The 18,328-nt window shown below is 41.1% G+C and overlaps 1 protein-coding gene across 1 annotated transcript; it reads right to left on the bottom strand.

Annotated features, from left to right (window-relative positions):
• Positions 1 to 610: 610 nt before the first annotated feature.
• Positions 611 to 18,100, bottom strand: ssuh2rs1 (ssu-2 homolog, related sequence 1). Its single transcript, XM_080733546.1, has 13 exons — positions 17,964 to 18,100; positions 17,695 to 17,741; positions 14,713 to 14,817; positions 11,829 to 11,904; positions 11,072 to 11,201; positions 10,641 to 10,701; positions 10,355 to 10,476; positions 10,174 to 10,236; positions 7,865 to 7,947; positions 7,676 to 7,768; positions 6,343 to 6,448; positions 4,207 to 4,314; positions 611 to 2,439 (listed from the first exon to the last, which is right to left on the bottom strand). Exons 1-13 carry the CDS (start codon positions 17,987 to 17,989, stop codon positions 2,299 to 2,301), a joined length of 1,161 nt encoding a protein of 386 aa, XP_080589672.1. The 5' UTR covers positions 17,990 to 18,100; the 3' UTR covers positions 611 to 2,298.
• Positions 18,101 to 18,328: the final 228 nt, after the last annotated feature.

Below are 18,328 nucleotides of genomic sequence, written 5' to 3'. Positions count from 1 at the left end.
AAGTACATTTTATTATTTCCCCCTGTAGCCAAGGTATGGCAGCTGCCATAGCTTGCCATACCCAATTGACGCCTCTGTACAAAACAAAAACATTGGTGAAAGAAAATATTAAAATGTGAACACAAAAGAATAGTTTTGTACTGCTTGGCTTCAATCTCAAATAACATAAATAATGGCTTAGCTTAGAATGACTAAATTTAGACTTATGGCCAGAATTATTATTAATTAATTATAAATACGTCATGATGTCTATTCTGTCATGACGTTTGAATACACATTTATTTAAAAATCGAACCTCTGTTCGAAGTGGAGCTGTGTGTGTGTGTGTGTGTGTGTGTGTGTGTGTGTGTGTGTGTGTGTGTGTGTGTGTGTGTGTGTGTGTGTGTGTGTGTGTGTATTGCAGTTGATGCTCAGGCTAGACTGATAGCAGCCTCTCTGGTCACTCAGTGGTATTCAGGCTACACATTCCTCAGGCTACACATTCCTCAGGCTACACATTCCTCAGGCTACATACAGACAGACAGACAGACACACACACCCACACACACGGCCACGTATAGGGGAGCCTGTGTTCCACACAGCTCCAAAAAAAGAAGAAAAAAACATTGGGGAAAGATGATATTCCCTTTTATTGTTGTTGTCAGCCTTTCAGTCACAAGATGTCTGTGGTACTTTACTTAATAAAATAACATAAAATAATGCTTAGGCCTATATGCAATCAGTAAACTTTAAATGACACAAATACATGAGTGCAAAAATACAATGAATTAGAAGCACAAATATAAAACACCTGATTTCAAAATAAGTACATAATTGATTTATATAAATTGATATAGTAACACTTGATAATAACTCCTGAAAAAAATATATAAACTTTATTTGAACAATACTAGCATGTTGATTGATATATGATTTTAAACACTTGATTACTTGATGACAAATATAATAATTCATTTCAAAATAGTGGCAAATTGATTGGTCCCTTATGGAGCACCCCCAACATAAGCTTTGCACAGTGCATGTACTTGACAATAAACATCTTGAGTATACAGTATTTTCACATTTGATTACACAAAAAATACTTGAAAAAAGATGGGTAGGCAGTGGTGGAAAGTAATTGTACAACGTAGCCTAAATGTACTCAAATACAAAACATTCGAAAACAAATTCCAATCAAAGTGACTGTACAGAGAAAGGATCACATACACTCTCAAGAACAAACAAGAGATATTTGAGAAAATATGGGGGAATTTTATCCAGTATGTCAAGGGCAATGATCTCTCGTACTTAATGGAGGAACCAGATGTGGGGTAGTTGCATTCCCTCTGCGGTCGTTTGTCCGGCCTTGTGGCGTGGGACTCTGGGTGTAAATAGTGTAAATAGTATATTGTGCTCTTTGTATCAGAATTATTTAATATTCTTATGTGTCGTGTTAGTGTCAGGTTTTTTGGTTGTTCTTTTTGTATGTTGTATTTTCTTTTTTTGCTTGTTTTGTCTGTATGTGATCCTGTATGGTCTTGTATTATGTTGTTTTGTATGTCTGTAAAAAAAAAAAAGAATAAACATATTGTTTAAAAAAAAGACTGTACAGGACAATCACAGAGCAATAACAGCATAACATGTTTAGTGGGGCGGCTCCTGTTGAACAACGATGGCATGGATGCGTGTGTAATGACAAATAATTAAACATTTTGACCGCAACAAATAGCGTAAAAGCGATAGGCTTATGGGCTCCACGCTATGCAGGCTGCCGGGTTCTGCTGAGGAAGGGCATTTCTGCCTAAAGCCTGTTGTACATCATTTTATCAAAGTAGACCGCTGTAATTACATAAAAAAAATATGCTAGGATTTTTTGGGACATCTAGTCACCCTTGTGAATGGATAGCCAACAGCAGAAACGCACGTACAGTATATAGCCTACATTTAAATATAGCCTACAATGCATTTATTCATATTTTATACATGACTGGACGTTGTGGACGCCGTCAAAACATTTAACCGGGGCGATTTTCGAGTTTGGACGCCGTCACCGGAGAGTCCGACGTTGACGTTACCGTCGGCAGTGGAGCACCCTTCATTGATTAAAACGGGAGCGTTCCCAGCGTTGACGTTGACACGACGCTCGACGTGCCCGGTGGAGCCGGGGGGTAACAGACCCCATGGACAGTCATATTTGGGGTCAATATAAGAAGGAAAATGAGCCTAGATGATATTTAGTCTGGCATTGTCCTTTAAGTAAACAATACTTGTATTCCACAGGTATAGGTCTGCAAACAAGGGGCCTAATGCCCAGTCTAGTTACATAACAGTGCAACAGCAGGTGGCAGGGTAATTGTCAGCGCTAACTTGGAACTCATTCCCGTAGACGTAGTACACATGTGAGCTGCCTTTCCAGCTGTAGGTCACCTTGGTGATGGGGATCAACTCGATGGTTTGACGCTGTAGGCAAAAGAATGATCAGTTAATTTAGCAACGTTTTTTATCCAGTGTTTAAAGATGCAGTAAGAATGATGATGATGATGATGATGAGTGATATTTTGGGGGTTAAAATAAGTAAGTGTTGAATAGCTCGATATTCTCACAGCCATGATTTCTAAAGAAGCGTGTTCGTTCTAGTGAAGTGATGAAACAAATAAATGAGCAGACAACATTGGAACTGGAACACAAGTTGATAAATTACGGTATCTTTGTGGGGTTCTCTCTCCTGATTGGATTAAATTGATAACCCACCAAGGAATGTAGGCTGTTAAAGGTGATACACCATGAAATTTCACTTTTCCTTTTTTAAAACCTTTTTTTGGGGTCCCACTAGCACCTTCTATCCTCACAAAGTCCCATTTCTGACCGTTGTGTCTTTCTCTGGTTTTGAGAAGGCAAAGGTTAAAAGTATCCCACGGGTTCTTAAAACAGGCTGTCCAGATTTGCTGCCGATTGTGACGTCATCATCGGCCGTTTTTGAAGATTTTTTTAATTTATTTTTTTCAAAAATACAATTTTTTTCAAAAAAAGTTTTTTTTTCAAAATATATATATATATTTTTTTAAATATTTTTTTTTTTCAAAAAGATTTTTTGGGGGGGGGGGGGGGGGGGGGGGGGTGGCGCAGTTCAGGCCAAAGGTGGTACTGCAGCTGAAATGCTCTGAGAGCCATTCAAAAATGAGAGAGGCTCTCTATTCAGGAGTGGTAATTTAGCCTCAAACCTTTTGAAAAACGTTTTTGGGACATAAACAATATGACATAAATGCATGGTGTATCACCTTTAAGTATGACATCATTTTGTAGGCAGAGGAGAATTTCTGCCCCCAGTTTCCGTGAATCTTTTTACTATTTTTACTATTTACACATTTTTCTACTCTTTGTTATTGAAAGGAAAGTGTTAGAATTATACTTTAGTCGTTATTTTTGTCTCGGATCTGTTGAAATAGCGAGGGACAGAAAATGCTCTGGGGGCAGAGTTCTCCTCTGCCTACAAAATGATGTCATGGCTTAAAAGCCCCAGGTAGAGCCCTGTTGCTGAACAAAAACTCTAAAGCAATGATTACTGTCAGAATATCGAGCTTTAAAGGAGTAGTTCACCCCCAAAATGACTTTTTTTCTATTGATTAGTCACGCCATGGAGAGTAGAGTTCAATAATATTTTTAGTTTTTTGTCGCATTCCTAAGACAAAAATGTGATAACAATAAATTTACCCCCATTCGTTCCGGATGGGGACCCGTTTCGAAACGGTCATTTTGGGGGTGAACTACTCCTTTAACATGTTAATTAAACGAAACATATATATCACCTTTATCCAAGACACTTTACAGAAATTGTGCAACACACACACACACACACACACACACACACACACACACACACACACACACACACACACACACACACACACACACACACACACACACACACACACACACACACACACACACACACACACACACACACACACACACACACACACGGCGGTGGAAACCATGCAAGGCACCAACCTGCTCACTGGGAGCAACTAGGGGTTCAGAGTCTTGCTCAAGGACTCTTCGACACTACACTAACTCTGTAGGAGCCCGGGATCGAACTGGGAACCCTTCGGGATCCCTCTGTGTTCTAAGACGGCAACTCTACCCCTGAGCCACTGCCTCCCAGTTAAATAAACTGGTAAACTAGATTAACACAGTTGACCTTGCATGACAGTCGCGGTACAGCTTTACCTGTTGTAGAATGCGTCCGGTCTGGGAGTACTTCCCCTGGTGTTCACTGACCAGCCGCTCTGCGGCGCGCACCACTTGGGGGTCAGGGAAGCCCATCACTGGATACACCTAGATCACATGGAGGAGGATTCAAGCATTATTGGATACACATACAGTAAATCATGTGGAGGAGGATTCAAGCATCACTTGATATCATTGCTGTCAGGCAGAAAGCTCTTACAGTATCTCCATATTTTAACTTTTTGTGTTTTTTCCGTAAATGAACGTCCTACTTGATTGATTTTAACTCAACAGTAGATACAGTATTTCAGCACTTGTGCAGGGGACTCAGGTTCAAATCCCAGGTAGAACACGAAAGTTATGGACTCGGTAAAAAAAAAGAAGAAGAAAACAAACAAAAAGACATGACCACAGACCACAGCAGTGTCAAAGTAAACACACTGGGAATGGACATGTTTATATTACTAGCATGCTGGCGCCATAAGGTGTCAGAATATAACACATTCTTATATTTCAACCCCACTAGGCACTTGAGATTGACATGTTGTTGACTGTGTCCATTGTTAATCCATTAGATACATGTGAAACTAACTGCTACCCCCTTCAACCTGCCTCCATTAAACAATGACCCCATGTCAAGTACGCTTCTGACACTAGAAACTGCCCAGTTCTGTCTTTCACCTACACTTGTCTTGACCCCCAAGAAAGGTGCTAGTTATGCTGTCTGGTGAACTTCTGTAAATCATGCGTTGAGGTGTCGAACCACATCCTGGTATTGTTGTGTACTGCAAACCAAGGTGGCCGTTTGGTACCCAATTCCTCTTCTGAATAGCAACCGCGTAGCAACGTACCATGGGGATACTATCATTAAAACTTTCTTCTGTACCTTTAAACTGTCTACTATCGGAGAACCTTCTTTTCAGATGGTAGATGTAGTGAGGTTTTCCACCACACCACCACTAAATCCTCCACATGCTTCTTTCTGAATATTAAACCAATTAAGACCGAGAATGCATCCGTGTCGCATAGGATTTTAAGATTTTAACCATTATTGTTTAACTATTAAAAATATAGCATATATACATATGCTCGCAGAGCTTGTAGATCTGCTATTCTTTTTTTTTTTTTTTTTGGTATCGTGAAAATGTTGAAAACACGAACATTTGTAGCTCAAATCTTCCTTTCTCAGGGTCCCTGGAATAAAATATTTTTAGATCGGGGTCTGCGGTCAAATACATATAATTCTAGGGGTCCTTGATACTAAGAACTTAGAGCGCCACAGATAAAGAAACTGTTAGGATTTAGAAGACATTTTAGGTCTTAACTAAATGGTAAATGGTAAATGGTGCATTTATATAGCGCTTTTTATCCAAAGCGCTTTACAGAGATTGTGCATTACATTCACCCATTCACACACACATTCATACACCGGTGGCGGAGGAAACCATGCAAGGCACCAACCAGCTCACCAGGAGCAATGTGGGGTTCAGACTCTTGCCCAAGGACCCTTCGACATTAACTCAGGGGGAGCCCGGATTCGAACTGGGAACCCTTCGGGAACCCTTCATGCTCTAATAACGGTTTCTCTACCCCTGAGCTATGCCGCCAGGGGTAACTCTCAAATACCTAGAACGCGCCCGAGTCGCGTTAGATTTTAACCACTTTAACCATTATTTTATGCTTTAACTTTAGAAAAATAGCAGATATACAAGCTCACAGCGCGGCACCGAGTGCCGCGCTGCGAGCTTGTAGATCTGCTATTTTAGAAAAATCGTGAAAACGAGTGCAAGTCTTTGAATATCTTTGACCCGATCTTTGACCCGACTTCTAAATCCTTCCTCTAAATCATGCTGTTCTCAGACCTTTTCATGTCAAGGACCCCCAAAATTACAGGTATTTGGCCGCGGACCCCCCATCTCAAAATATGTTGTCCCAGGGACCACCCAGAAGTAAATAACACAAATGTTCGCTTTTAAGTAGATATATTCAAAGACTTGCAAAAAAAATCATGATTTAAAAAAAATAGCAGATCTACAAGCTCGCAGTGAGCTTGTATATCTGCTATTTTTCACTGGTTAAAGCATTCAATAATTCTAGGCCTAAATGGGTCAATGGTTTAATGAAAGCATCTCTCACCAGGTACTGTGTGTCTCTGAACATCTCCTTTCCAGACACCTTGCTGAGGTTGCCCATCTGCAGACCGCTCGACTGCTCCACAACATAGTCATCTTTGTTGTTTTTCCTGGTTTATGCAAAAAGAAAATACATTAAACACATGTTTTATAATATCCAGGAAAAGGAACACAGCCTTTGTGGTACTGTATAGACCAGTGTTTCCCAAGCAGTGGGTCGGGACCCATACAGTATGTGGGTCTCGGACACATTTTTATGGGTCGCAACTAGTACTGTATATACCCCTTTATTTTTTGTTCCCTAAACTAAAATATTTTCAAAAATATCCCCTCCCAAAATGTAAGTTAAAAACTAACTTCAAACTAACTTCAAACTACTTAAATAATTCCATTTAAAAACAAATCCATTAATTAGAGGGTAAAACAATGTTCAGATCTATAAGCTCACAACATATCACATTGCGATGTTGTGATCGCGACAACACACCCCTCGGGCAGAGCAGTGGGCGTGGTTTACTGGTGCCACAAAAAAAACATACCGGTAGCCTTTTACATAAATATTTATATCAATTATGTTAAGCCTAGAATCAAGCCATCCTGGTGAATCATGACCATAAAACCTTTGATTCTGGGAAAAGATACATTTGAAAACTGGTAAACAAAGCGTATTTATTAAATGTAGTACAGTACATCATATAATTAAATATTCAAATATTTGTTTTTCACAGAATCAAAGGTTTTATGCTGATGATTCTGCAGGATCCTGGATAGCTTGATTCTATGCTTACAATAATTGATACAAATATTTTTTGTAAAAGTAGATTTTTTAGTGGCAGTGTAATAAGTAAGGCCAGCCTTGCAGAGCCATGAGGCCCATAGGGCAGGAGCCTATCTCCTGTTTCTATAGCGTGAGACAGCTTGATGTACAAGTACACCTGGACATCAAGCTGGGACTTACCCCCAATCTAACCATTGATGCTGACTGAGTGCCAAGCAGGGAGGCACCGGGTCTTTGGTATGACCCGGTCGGGGATCGACCCCGACCTCCCAGTCTCAGGGCAGACACTCTAACCACAAGGCCACTGAGTGGCAGTGTGGCACCAGTAAACCACTCCCACTGCTATGCACTATACATCCTATTAAGCCTGAGTTATACTTGGTTGTGCATCATGCGGTGCAGCGAAAACAGAAACATCTTCAAGCTCACAGCGTGTCGCAATGTGAGCTTATCAATCTGCTGTTTCTGGTGCACAACACCGGCATAAAACCAAGTATAACTGAGGCTTTATTATTCATATCAAGCACTGTTAATAAAATGAATCGTGAAGGTACAACACCATATTATGGTCAGGTTTATGAAGACCAAAAGCTGTTGTTTTCCATGGCATGTCGTGCACTCTTTGGAGCCGTGGCCGTGGCACCAAGTGCAGCTGGAACACAAAACAATGTTGGACAACTTGAACAACCTGATTAAAAGGCCTAACAAATACAAACATGTAATGGATGCGATGGGCTCAGATACGTACTTTTCTCTCCCCCTGCCGTTGCAGTGACTGCATCGATCGTCTCTCATGCGGAAACCGGACCCGTTGCACACCCAGCACACTTTCTGATGGGACACAAGGAATCACAAAGGCTTTGTTAAGACTGTGTACACATCCGATTTGGATTTCTCAAATCAGATTGGATTTGTGTATTCAGACATTGTTAACCTGTCTGGTGCCAACCCCGAGTTTCCCGAGTTTGTATTGATACCACCCCTGTGCCAACCCCAAGTTTCCCGAGTTTGGGCCGTTTTTGAAGTTTTTTCTTTTTTTTTCCAAAAATGTTTTTTGGACCTCCAGAAATGTATTAGGCATGATCACGTCGCGACCAACTGTAATCTGCATTGGTTGCTGCCGAAACAACCTAACGACAGAGTAATGCTTTACTGTACAGGACAGTGTCATTTGACGGAAATAGCTGGCCGACAAGCTCACAACACGCCGCGATCTGACACATTGTGTGCTTGCAGATCTGCTATTTTCAGAAAGTGATGCTGTCGTACGACAAAGTATACATCAGGCTTCAGTGTCCAAGGAGCGTCCAGAGTGAGACGTAACAGCGACTTTAAGCTTGATGATTTTCAGGACGGCAACGCCAGGCGGACTACGGCTGCTATGACGTAATCGCTGTAGCGGTCAAAGTGGTTAAGCAAACCCTCGGCGGCGACGGGTTCCCACCCCTTTCACTGAACGCTTTGGTTCCCATGGCGACGCGTACACGCAGCAGACGGAGTAGGCGTTACGTGGGAAGGGACCTTCTGCCGTAGTAGAGGCGGCTGCTGCGACGGCAGGTTTATCTATCGAGCGCGGATCATTTCCGGTTATCGTTGTCATCTGCCGTTGCCGTATTGTTGCTTAAGGTCGCTGTTGCTTTAGAAGTCTGATTTGACTCTGATGTAAAACTGCCTAGGAGTGTGGTTCGAATTTGTTTAGCAAATTCTCTTACAAGCCGTCCTAGGGTTTCTTACCTAGGAGGGCAACAACAATCTGTAACCTCTTTCCCATGGAAAGAAGTCAATTACTGTGTATGTGGATATCATTTATTTTGTGCAATTAAATAAATCAAGTTAAAAATGAAAGTATACATATTCTTTGCTGTTCAGATTGCAAAATGTGCCAAAAATGTGCAGTCCAGGACATAGAGAAAGATGATGCGTTGGTTGATGTCGCACTACAGCAGTTTTCAGATACTGTATAGGACCCTCATATGAATTTGTATATGGCCGCGTAACTGGAACTTGCAACAAACAACTTTATTGCGACCGTCAGGTCGCAGTTACTATCAAAACCTCCACCAGCTGTCAGTCTGTCACACGTCACACTTTTGCCCTTCTCATAATTATTTCCGCCACCGTTGCCCCGATCCATGCCAAACTTTGCACACACACTACTTGGCTGCCAAACCACTACCTCCACCCCTCATTTCTTACATCGCCACCATGAGGCCGATTCTTACAAAACACATTTTTGGACACTGCTCCTACAAATTTTGCTCTAAAATCATGCTAATCGGTACACAGTATGTCTAAAGTCATGTCATCAACATGGATCTGTCACATTTAGCGCCACCTTCAGGCCAATTTTTTTTAACACATTTTTGGACACTGCTCCTACAGATTTTGCCCAAAAATCATGCAAAGCGGTGCACAGTATGTCTAGAGTCATGTCATCAACATAGATCTGTCCCATTTAGCGCCACCATCAGGCCGATTTTTACATGAGACCTGACGGTCGCTTATCTCCCGATTTAGGGAGTCTTACTGGTATAAAATAATAATATCTACCATATTTTATTATGAAAGTTAATATGTGGTATAAAAATGTACAGTATAGAAAAGCATGTGGAATCAAATGTTACAGGTCCACACAGAAATGCTAATGCAATCGTTTTTTGTGCAGGCCTCATCCTTGAATGTGTCACTTTAATTAAACAGTTTCAAAATAATACTTTATCAGGAGACAGACACTCCTTTTTGAACAAAAGCTCTTTCATGGTTCAGGGTCTCTTAGAACGGAGAAAAACAATGCATTATTTAAGGCAGGTGATGTGAAACACAGCTTTGGAATGTGAACTTTTTCATCCAAAGAATTTGCTGTCCATATCCTAAATAATTTAACGGGCCACATGTTGCCTACGATAGTACACAGTATCACTTAAAACTCTTCTAGGCTGCTCAACGGCGTCTCTTGAAGGTTGGTCATCCAGCGGTATTGCAGCTGTAGAGGCCGTACTGATACGGACAGACAGACAGACACGTTGGCACTGCTCAAAAATCTGAAATGTGACTTACGTTCCCAGCACCAGCACAGTGCTCGCAAGGCTTTCTCCCCATCCCCATACAGTCATGGCAGTTCTGGAGATGAAAGTTTTCCATTAGATAATACATTTGATTTGGTAACAAAATTAAATAAAAGGTAACTATATTATCCTTTCTCCAAACTAGAAAAATATGAATTGGAACGTGGACTTACCTTCACTGATGAAGTGTGAGGAACCTTGATGACCTGCTTGTCATCGTGGAAGAACTGTGGGGATTTAGCAGCGATGGCCCACGGTCCTGGAGGTGGCTGGGTGTAGGCATCCACGACCTGGCCTGGAAAAAAAGAATGTGCGTGTTTTATTGGTAACTGAACAGCCATACTCATAACAAAGAGAACATAAGAAGAGGGGGATATACAGTATAATGTACTGTACTGTACAATAAGAAGCCAGATCCCAGTGATCCACTGAAAGGATATACTGTATAATGTACTGTACCGCGATATGGCTCAGAACCCCACGCTGTAGATCTCACCTCGGAGAATGTTTCCAGGCGAAACTTTTAAGATAAAGTGGTGAAAAAAGAAACAACGTTATTTTGTTGGAAGTTCTGCATCATCAACTAACGTTAGGGTCAGTCAATCCATCTTTCAGGAGACCACATTGGGAGGTAAACACATTTTTCATTCATGTTTCTTTTTTTTCCTTTTTACATATAGTGTTTTCTATGTGTTGATGATATGTTGATGAATTGAATACAGACTACATTGAAAACAAGTCCCCAGGATTTTGCTTGTGTGTTTTCTAAATGTCTGACTGTACCTCAACTGTTTACATTTCTAATAAAATAATATTATTATTAATTAAATCAATCAATCAATCAATCAATCAATCAATCAATCAATCAATCAATCAATCAATCCGCTTACCCTGTATGTATTGAAGGCCTCCATGTTGGTTATCACTCCATCCTTGGCTGGTGACTTGTTGTAGCAGCAGTGACTGGAGGCAAACAGGGCAAAGGCTTCCTTGGCAGTATCTTCACTTATCGATGGAATACTACAAACAGTGGCATGACATAAAATAACATATCATTATGTATTCTTCATGCCAAGTCAAAAAGCTATGGTACTGCGTGGGCCTCATATTGGACACAATTTAGTAATGATTTATGATGTGATGTGCTACTGATGGGGGGGGGGGGGGGGGGGGGGTCACACATGAATACAAGAACGCTCGCCCCAAAACACACTCACCCCGGGTCAAATCCAGCGACCTCAGAACGGTCGCCACCAGGTGTTCCTAAATGTAATCTCAGTAAAACTATGCGCAAACCTAGACTTATTCTTAAACGTAACCTCTAAAACCAACCTTATTCCAAAACTAGGCCTTAACCTAACTTTATTCCTAATCTTAACCTCCATAAAACTATGCTTAACCCTAACTGTATTCCTAATCTTAACCTCATGAAAACTATGCTTAAACCTAACCTTATTCCTACTAAACGTAACCTCTCAACCTAATCTTATCCCTAATATTAACCTCAGTAAAACAAATACAAGACTACGAGAACCGCTGGGGGCGAGCGGTCTGCGGAAAATGAGTGTCGGAGTGTGTTTTGGGGACGAGCGTTCCGGTTACCCCTCACATTATGCTTGTTACAGCATGAAATCTTTTACGCCGTACTTCCACTGTTGAGGAGTGGGTCCAGGCTCGGGCTGGGGGACAGGATAGGCAGGCATGGGAGGAGGCACGAATCCACCTAGGAACAGGTGAGGCAAGAATGCACAAACATAGTTTACAAAGGGGCGCTGAGTGGAACACACGCCCCGACAAACAATAGGCTACCTATGCCCGAGTAACACTTTGGCCATTTCACGGACCGAAAATAACCAAACTGTAAACTCACTAGAAGTTGCATCCAGTGACACATTGTGAGCTTTTAGACGGGCTAGTTTCGTTCAACGAAGCCGACTTACAACAGAGCATGAACTAGGCACTATACTGTACAATGCATCAGAGATGTAATTTCAGAAAGAAATAGTGGGTGGCAAGAACAAAATACCACTTAAAGGAGTCATCCAGACCAAAACACATATAGGGTTAAATCTGTCTTTTATCATACCCCTTTATACCTGCTTTAGTCGATTTTTTTCATAGCTGCCCCTGTTGCTAGATTTCGGCTGCCCCTGTTGCTAGATTTCGCAGGCCCTCTCATAACTAACAGAGTGTATAGCCTTTATACTAGTGCGGTTATTTCTTCAGCTTCAAAGTTAGTATTTTTTTATTGGATTGTGTTTACACAACGTCCTGAGACCAACCAAACCGCTGTTTTGACCTCACAGGCACCCTTACTTGTCAAACCGACCCCTCCCTCCCCTCCCTTTCTAGCCTCTCCTCTCCCTGCTCTGGTGCAGAGCAGAAGCCGTTTGACAAGTAAGGGTGCCTGTGAGGTCAAAACAGCGGTTTGGTTGGTCTCAGGACGTTGTGTAAACACAATCCAATAAAAAAATACTAACTTTGAAGCTGAAGAAATAACCGCACTAGTATAAAGGCTATACACTCTGTTAGTTATGAGAGGGCCCGCAAAATCTAGCAACAGGGGCAGCCGGAATCTAGCAAAGGGGGCAGCTATGAAAAAAATCGACTAAAGCAGGTATAAAGGGGTATGATAAAAGACAGATTTAACCCTATATGTGTTTTGGTCTGGATGACTCCTTTAAGCCAGCCTCATTTCCAAAATAGCAAAAAGAGTCGATCTACACAAATCAGCAAATAATCGTATTATTGTCACATCAAACAAGTTTACAGGTGTAAATGAGAGGTTGAAATTAGTTTTTTGTGCAAGGTCTATCATTTTGGATTGTTTCCAGAAAGAGAAAGAAAGGGGAAAGAATTAATCAAGAAGAGACAGCAAGGCATATCTACATACAGTATTTACACATATAACATATATATTTAGAGCATACTATACTATATTTCACCATGGTGACTTCAGAGCCTGATCACCATCCATAGACTCCTACTCCTTAATTACTTAAAGACATATGAACCTGCAGGTGCTACAGTTATAAGTGGAGGAGGCATAAAGTGTGCACCTTACAGTGCACACTTTATGTCACTTGTCAAACGACTCTTAGTCTAGTCAGTAGTCAAACAAAAAAGAGAGAGAAGATGAACATTGTTTAACCACTTTCAGTATCACACTAAGTTAGTACATTGTCATTCCATTTCATCAGCTACATTCTGTACCTATGTGGGGTGTGAACATTTTGTCAGTCGTGTCTGCTGGAGTGTGGAGATCCTTTCAGCTTACATCAGGGGCGCCGCTCCGTCATTTGAAGAAAACCCTACTTAGGTACCGTTCACTTACTAACTATGAAGAAAATGTGAATCAAAGGAGGACTTTTCCACAGTCATTATTAGCTCAGTAATATAATATGGCTTACACAACCAAAGCTAAAATTTCTCACCAAAAGTCTGAGAAGAGCCCAAGAGTAGGCAGGCCTATACCTCTTAAATACTACAGATCTAAACGATAAAACAACCGGTACAAGGAAAACATATCTACCCCTAAGCCTTGTCCCCTTGTAGTCTATCGTCATAGAACTAATGTGTTTACCACAGGATGAACACCTGTGTCACAATACAGGACATGTCTCGCTGGAACTGCCAATGACGCTAATGCCAAGGCTCTCCACACCGTCCTCTCGCACATGGACAACAAGCTGCTGAAAGACACATACTGTATGTACTGTATGCTGTTTGTGGACTACAGCTCAGCATTCAACACCATTGTCCCAGCAAAACCTGACACAAAGCTCAGAGAGCTGGGGCTACACCCCAGCATGTGTGACTGACTGGATACAAGACTTCCTGTCAAACCGACATCAGGTGGCGAGAATGGGCAGGATCACATCTGACCCCCTGACACTATACACAAGACTGAGCATCCCAGGGTTGCGTGCTGAGCCCTGTTCTGTACAGCTACACATGACTCCAACACCATCATAAAGTACGCAGACGACACAACAAACAGTGGTCAGAATAGTCAATAATGACTATGAAGATGAGATCAACTCACTGGCACTTTGGTGACGGGAAAACAACCCATTGCTGCTATGCCATAAGCATAATCATTATAACTTTATTATTATTAATCAAAAAGTAATGGTAAATTACTTCAATGCTCATTTTCTGCACTATCGATACCGGACTTTCTCCTCACTTGGTTAGGGTAGGCATAATTCTACTGAGGTTAGGATTAGGCGTAAGGTTAGCTTCGAGCATAATTTAATTTTACTGAGGTTTCAATAAGGTTAGGCATCATTTTACTGAGGTTAACACACACTCACAGAGGGGTGAGAACAGACCACCACCCCTGTGCAATAAATATCCTCTCATCTGATAAGACATTTTTGTTGTTGCAGAGACCCTGCCGTGTCTGCCAAAAAGGCTTCCTTCCTCCATCACAAAGGGAAGCGGTGCAGAGGCCAATAGAGAGGAAAAACTGTGTGTAATTACAGTAGAATAGCATTACTGTACTGTACTGTAGTGTAGTGTACTGTACCTCCACCCCCAGCCAGCGTTCCTTCATATCCAGGCACGCTGTCAAACATGCTGGCCGGAGGAGCGCTGGGACCATTCATGTCTGCCACGGGCGGGGCGTACATCGCTGTCAGAAAGAAAACAAGACAAACCAGTTCAGTCAGCGGTGGAAAAAAAATCTTTTTGGGAGGGAGAGAAATTGTTCAATAACCACAGTTGTTGTTACACACATGATCTAAAATGCTGTGAAAAAGGAAAAGAAAAAAGGAATCATAGCATCTCTGGCACGCCCTGCTACGATTCATAGATAAGATCTGACATCTGAGTTTACGTTCAAATGTGAAGTCATACACACTGCCTTGAGAATGTTGTTTTTTGTCTGTTTAAAATGCAGTGTAAGTGTACACACCCTAAGCCAAGAGTTTAATAGATAATCAAACACAGCTGGCTGGACCTCACACTTGTTGCAATGCAAGAATTGTTTTCTTGGTTTAACCCTATATGTAATTATTTGTTTTAACTGGTAGTTATCAAAGCAAGCGCTACACAAAAAATATATATATTTAAGAGTGACTTACCTTGTGCCTCCATAGGATTATACATTGTATTCCTTAATAAACCCAACCCAAGCTGATCTATTACAGAATGAGCCTATAAGTTAGCCTAATACTAACATGAGTAAACTTGAGATTTTAGATTTCTGAAGTACACAGCCAGATATAACTATCCTAACTCTAAGAGAGCGTCATCCGTGTCAACGATATCTACAGTATTTTAAAAAGCCAGTTTCCACTGCTGAAATCACAAGAAGGGGATCTACGAGTAAACATTCCAACTTGTTGCCAGTTTTTGCTAGAGAAATAAGCAACCAGGTCTTTGAAAACAAGACCAAAAGAAACAACTAGGCTACATGATGAGCACTTAAACTCACAACTCATCACGATTTGGCGCATTGTGGGCTTGTAGATTTGGTATTTTTTTTAAAAGGAGAAGAAAAAATAAATACCTTTGAAACATGTTTACAACACAAATCTGGTACGTGGTCCCTAACACAAAATGTATTCAGATGGGGATATACAGGGGAAATTACAAATTAATTTGGGGGTCTTTGAACCACTGGATTAAACAACACATTTAGGAAACAAGCCCAAATAAGCTACTAACTAGTAACTACACTACAGAAACAAGCCCAAAAAAACAGCAACTACCAACATTTACAAGCCACTGAAGTAAAGCACAAGAATCTGTGAGACTCAAAGGTTTGTCTGGAAAAAAGATGGGAGACCTATGCGAAATACTTGCAGTGCTGGGTGGGAATAAACAATGCTTACTAACTAAAGGCATTATCTGGTCTCTGAATTTCCAGCGACATAAATAAGCGGATTAACAATTTAACCACACGCTCCTGTCTGAAGCCCTGGTCGGGTACGAAAAATAACAGCTAGACCATTATTTTTTTTTTTGGGGGGGGGGGGGGGGGGGGGCAAATAAGTACTTTTAAAGGTAAGAAAGCCTTCTGGCCCAAAAGTCTTCTTTAAGTGTGTGAGCGCATGCCACAGCTGAATGCATCCTCTGACTTGTATGTGTACTGTATGTGCATAATACATGCGTAAATGTGTTATGAGCAAATGTAAATGCATGTAGAAAACACAAATGTAAATATAGCCTAAATAAAAGAAAGAATATGCAGACGTGTTGCATGTGTCCCTGATGGGGCACGCCTGTGTGTGTGTGTGTGTGTGTGTGTGTGTGTGTGTGTGCGTGCGTGCGTGCGTGCGTGCGTGCGTGCGTGCGTGCGTGCGTTTTGACTTTTGACTTTACAACTCCTATACTAAAATTAAGGAATAGCCTATAGGGTAACGGTGAGACCCAATATCGGACCATCTGGACAGAAGGTCAGCTTAGCTCAGACTACAAGAATGCACAGAAAGATTATGTTGGCCTGACATGGCCTGACAGCCATCTGCATCAGAATAGCCTGTAGCTATATACAGGTCTGTGCGAGCTTTAGCCATAAAAGTAGACCTATTTCAGTGCACAATCCTATGACTTGTGTCTAATATTCAGGTAAATCAGTATTAAGAGGTATAAACAATATACCTCACCACTTTACAGGAAAAACAAGCCCAAAGTCACTTATAATAAGCAGACATGGCAACACCAACAGGAAAGGAAAGCAAAGCTACAGTACACCGCCCATAGACACCGCCCACAGGAAAGCATGGTGAACTGTACGTGATCAACATCCAGTAACATAGAATGTACATGGAGAGTTAGAGCATGTCCTGGAGCGACCCGGATCACTGGTCTACAGTGGTTCTCAACCTGTGGGTCGGGACCCCATGGGGGGGGGGGGGGGGTCCTCAGATGACAGTGAGTGAACCCTTAACTCTATGACAGTGAAGTGACAATGTAAGGACTTTTAAGACCTTTTCAATACCATAAAAAAGGAACAAACAGATGTAGCAAAGAAAAAGATCAAGCCCAGATGCAGCAGACCAGCGCTGTATCAAAAGTAATCAATAAACTATACAACTGGTCAAGCATTGGACAAATTGTGAATTGATTCTTTAGAAGGGCCGATCTACAAGCTCACAATTAGCCTCTTAATCTGCTATATTTCACAATATTTATCTGTAGAACAAAAAATGTAATGCCCCACCCACTGGAAATCTTTTGCAATAGGCCTATATTATTTTATTTTTAAGGAAATAAATAAATAAGAATTGTATAAATGTTTAAACAAAAAAACACAGCTTATAAATTCCATGAATAAAATATTACAATAATTAAGTATTTTTTTTAGGTATTAAGTAGTGAAACTATTAAACTAATAATTTATCTCATGACTTGTTGCAGCCAGGTTTTAGTTTTATACCACCCTGGAAAGATTAAGGGTATAGGTAGGTATAGGCCTATTTTCCCCACTTGCCAGCATGTAATAACATAGTCATTCAATGACTATGTTATTACATGCTGCCAGCATGGCAAAATAATAACTTACCCGTCGGCATGTATCCAGGATTTGCAATTCCATACGCATTATGTCCTCTGCAAAGTAATGGAAAACAATGTTGATAAATAATTCACGTCCTTAACATAAATGTTTGATAGCCTATGTATGAAGGCTACTTATGTTATATAGCCTATATTAGCCATGTATCAGACTGTCATAGATGTCTTAAACTTTTATCAAATGATCGATAATCAATTACACAAATCTACAATATTGATCCGTGGCTGTATATAAAGTGTCCAAACATCAAAGCTCACCCGCCGACGATTGGTACTTTATCCATTGTTTTCTTTCTTTTGTTGCCTGGAACATGTAACGCACAACAGTTATGATGCTCAGGCTGGCGACAAACGCACGTTAACTTTAGATCATGGAAATCAAAAGTGTTCCGCTTTCCTTTTCACCGCGTATGGTTATCATGTGATGATGAGATATGACAACATGCTGGTTGCACTTTGGTCCTTACAGTAACCTGCTATTTACTTCTTCTTTAAAAGCTACATACAGGTCAAGTCAGTAGCCTACACACACAGTAGCTGAGTATCCATAACAGATCGCCTTGCCCACTGTCATGTACAGGTTACAGCAGTCAGTGTAAAGTAACAAAGTACATTTACTTGAG

Source organism: Nannobrachium achirus (assembly GCF_963921795.1).
Source record: "Nannobrachium achirus genome assembly, chromosome: 9".
NCBI classification, from domain to species: domain Eukaryota; kingdom Metazoa; phylum Chordata; class Actinopteri; order Myctophiformes; family Myctophidae; genus Nannobrachium; species Nannobrachium achirus.
The sequence above is the reverse complement of the archived record's forward strand: the minus strand, read 5'-3'. Positions and strand labels throughout refer to the sequence as shown.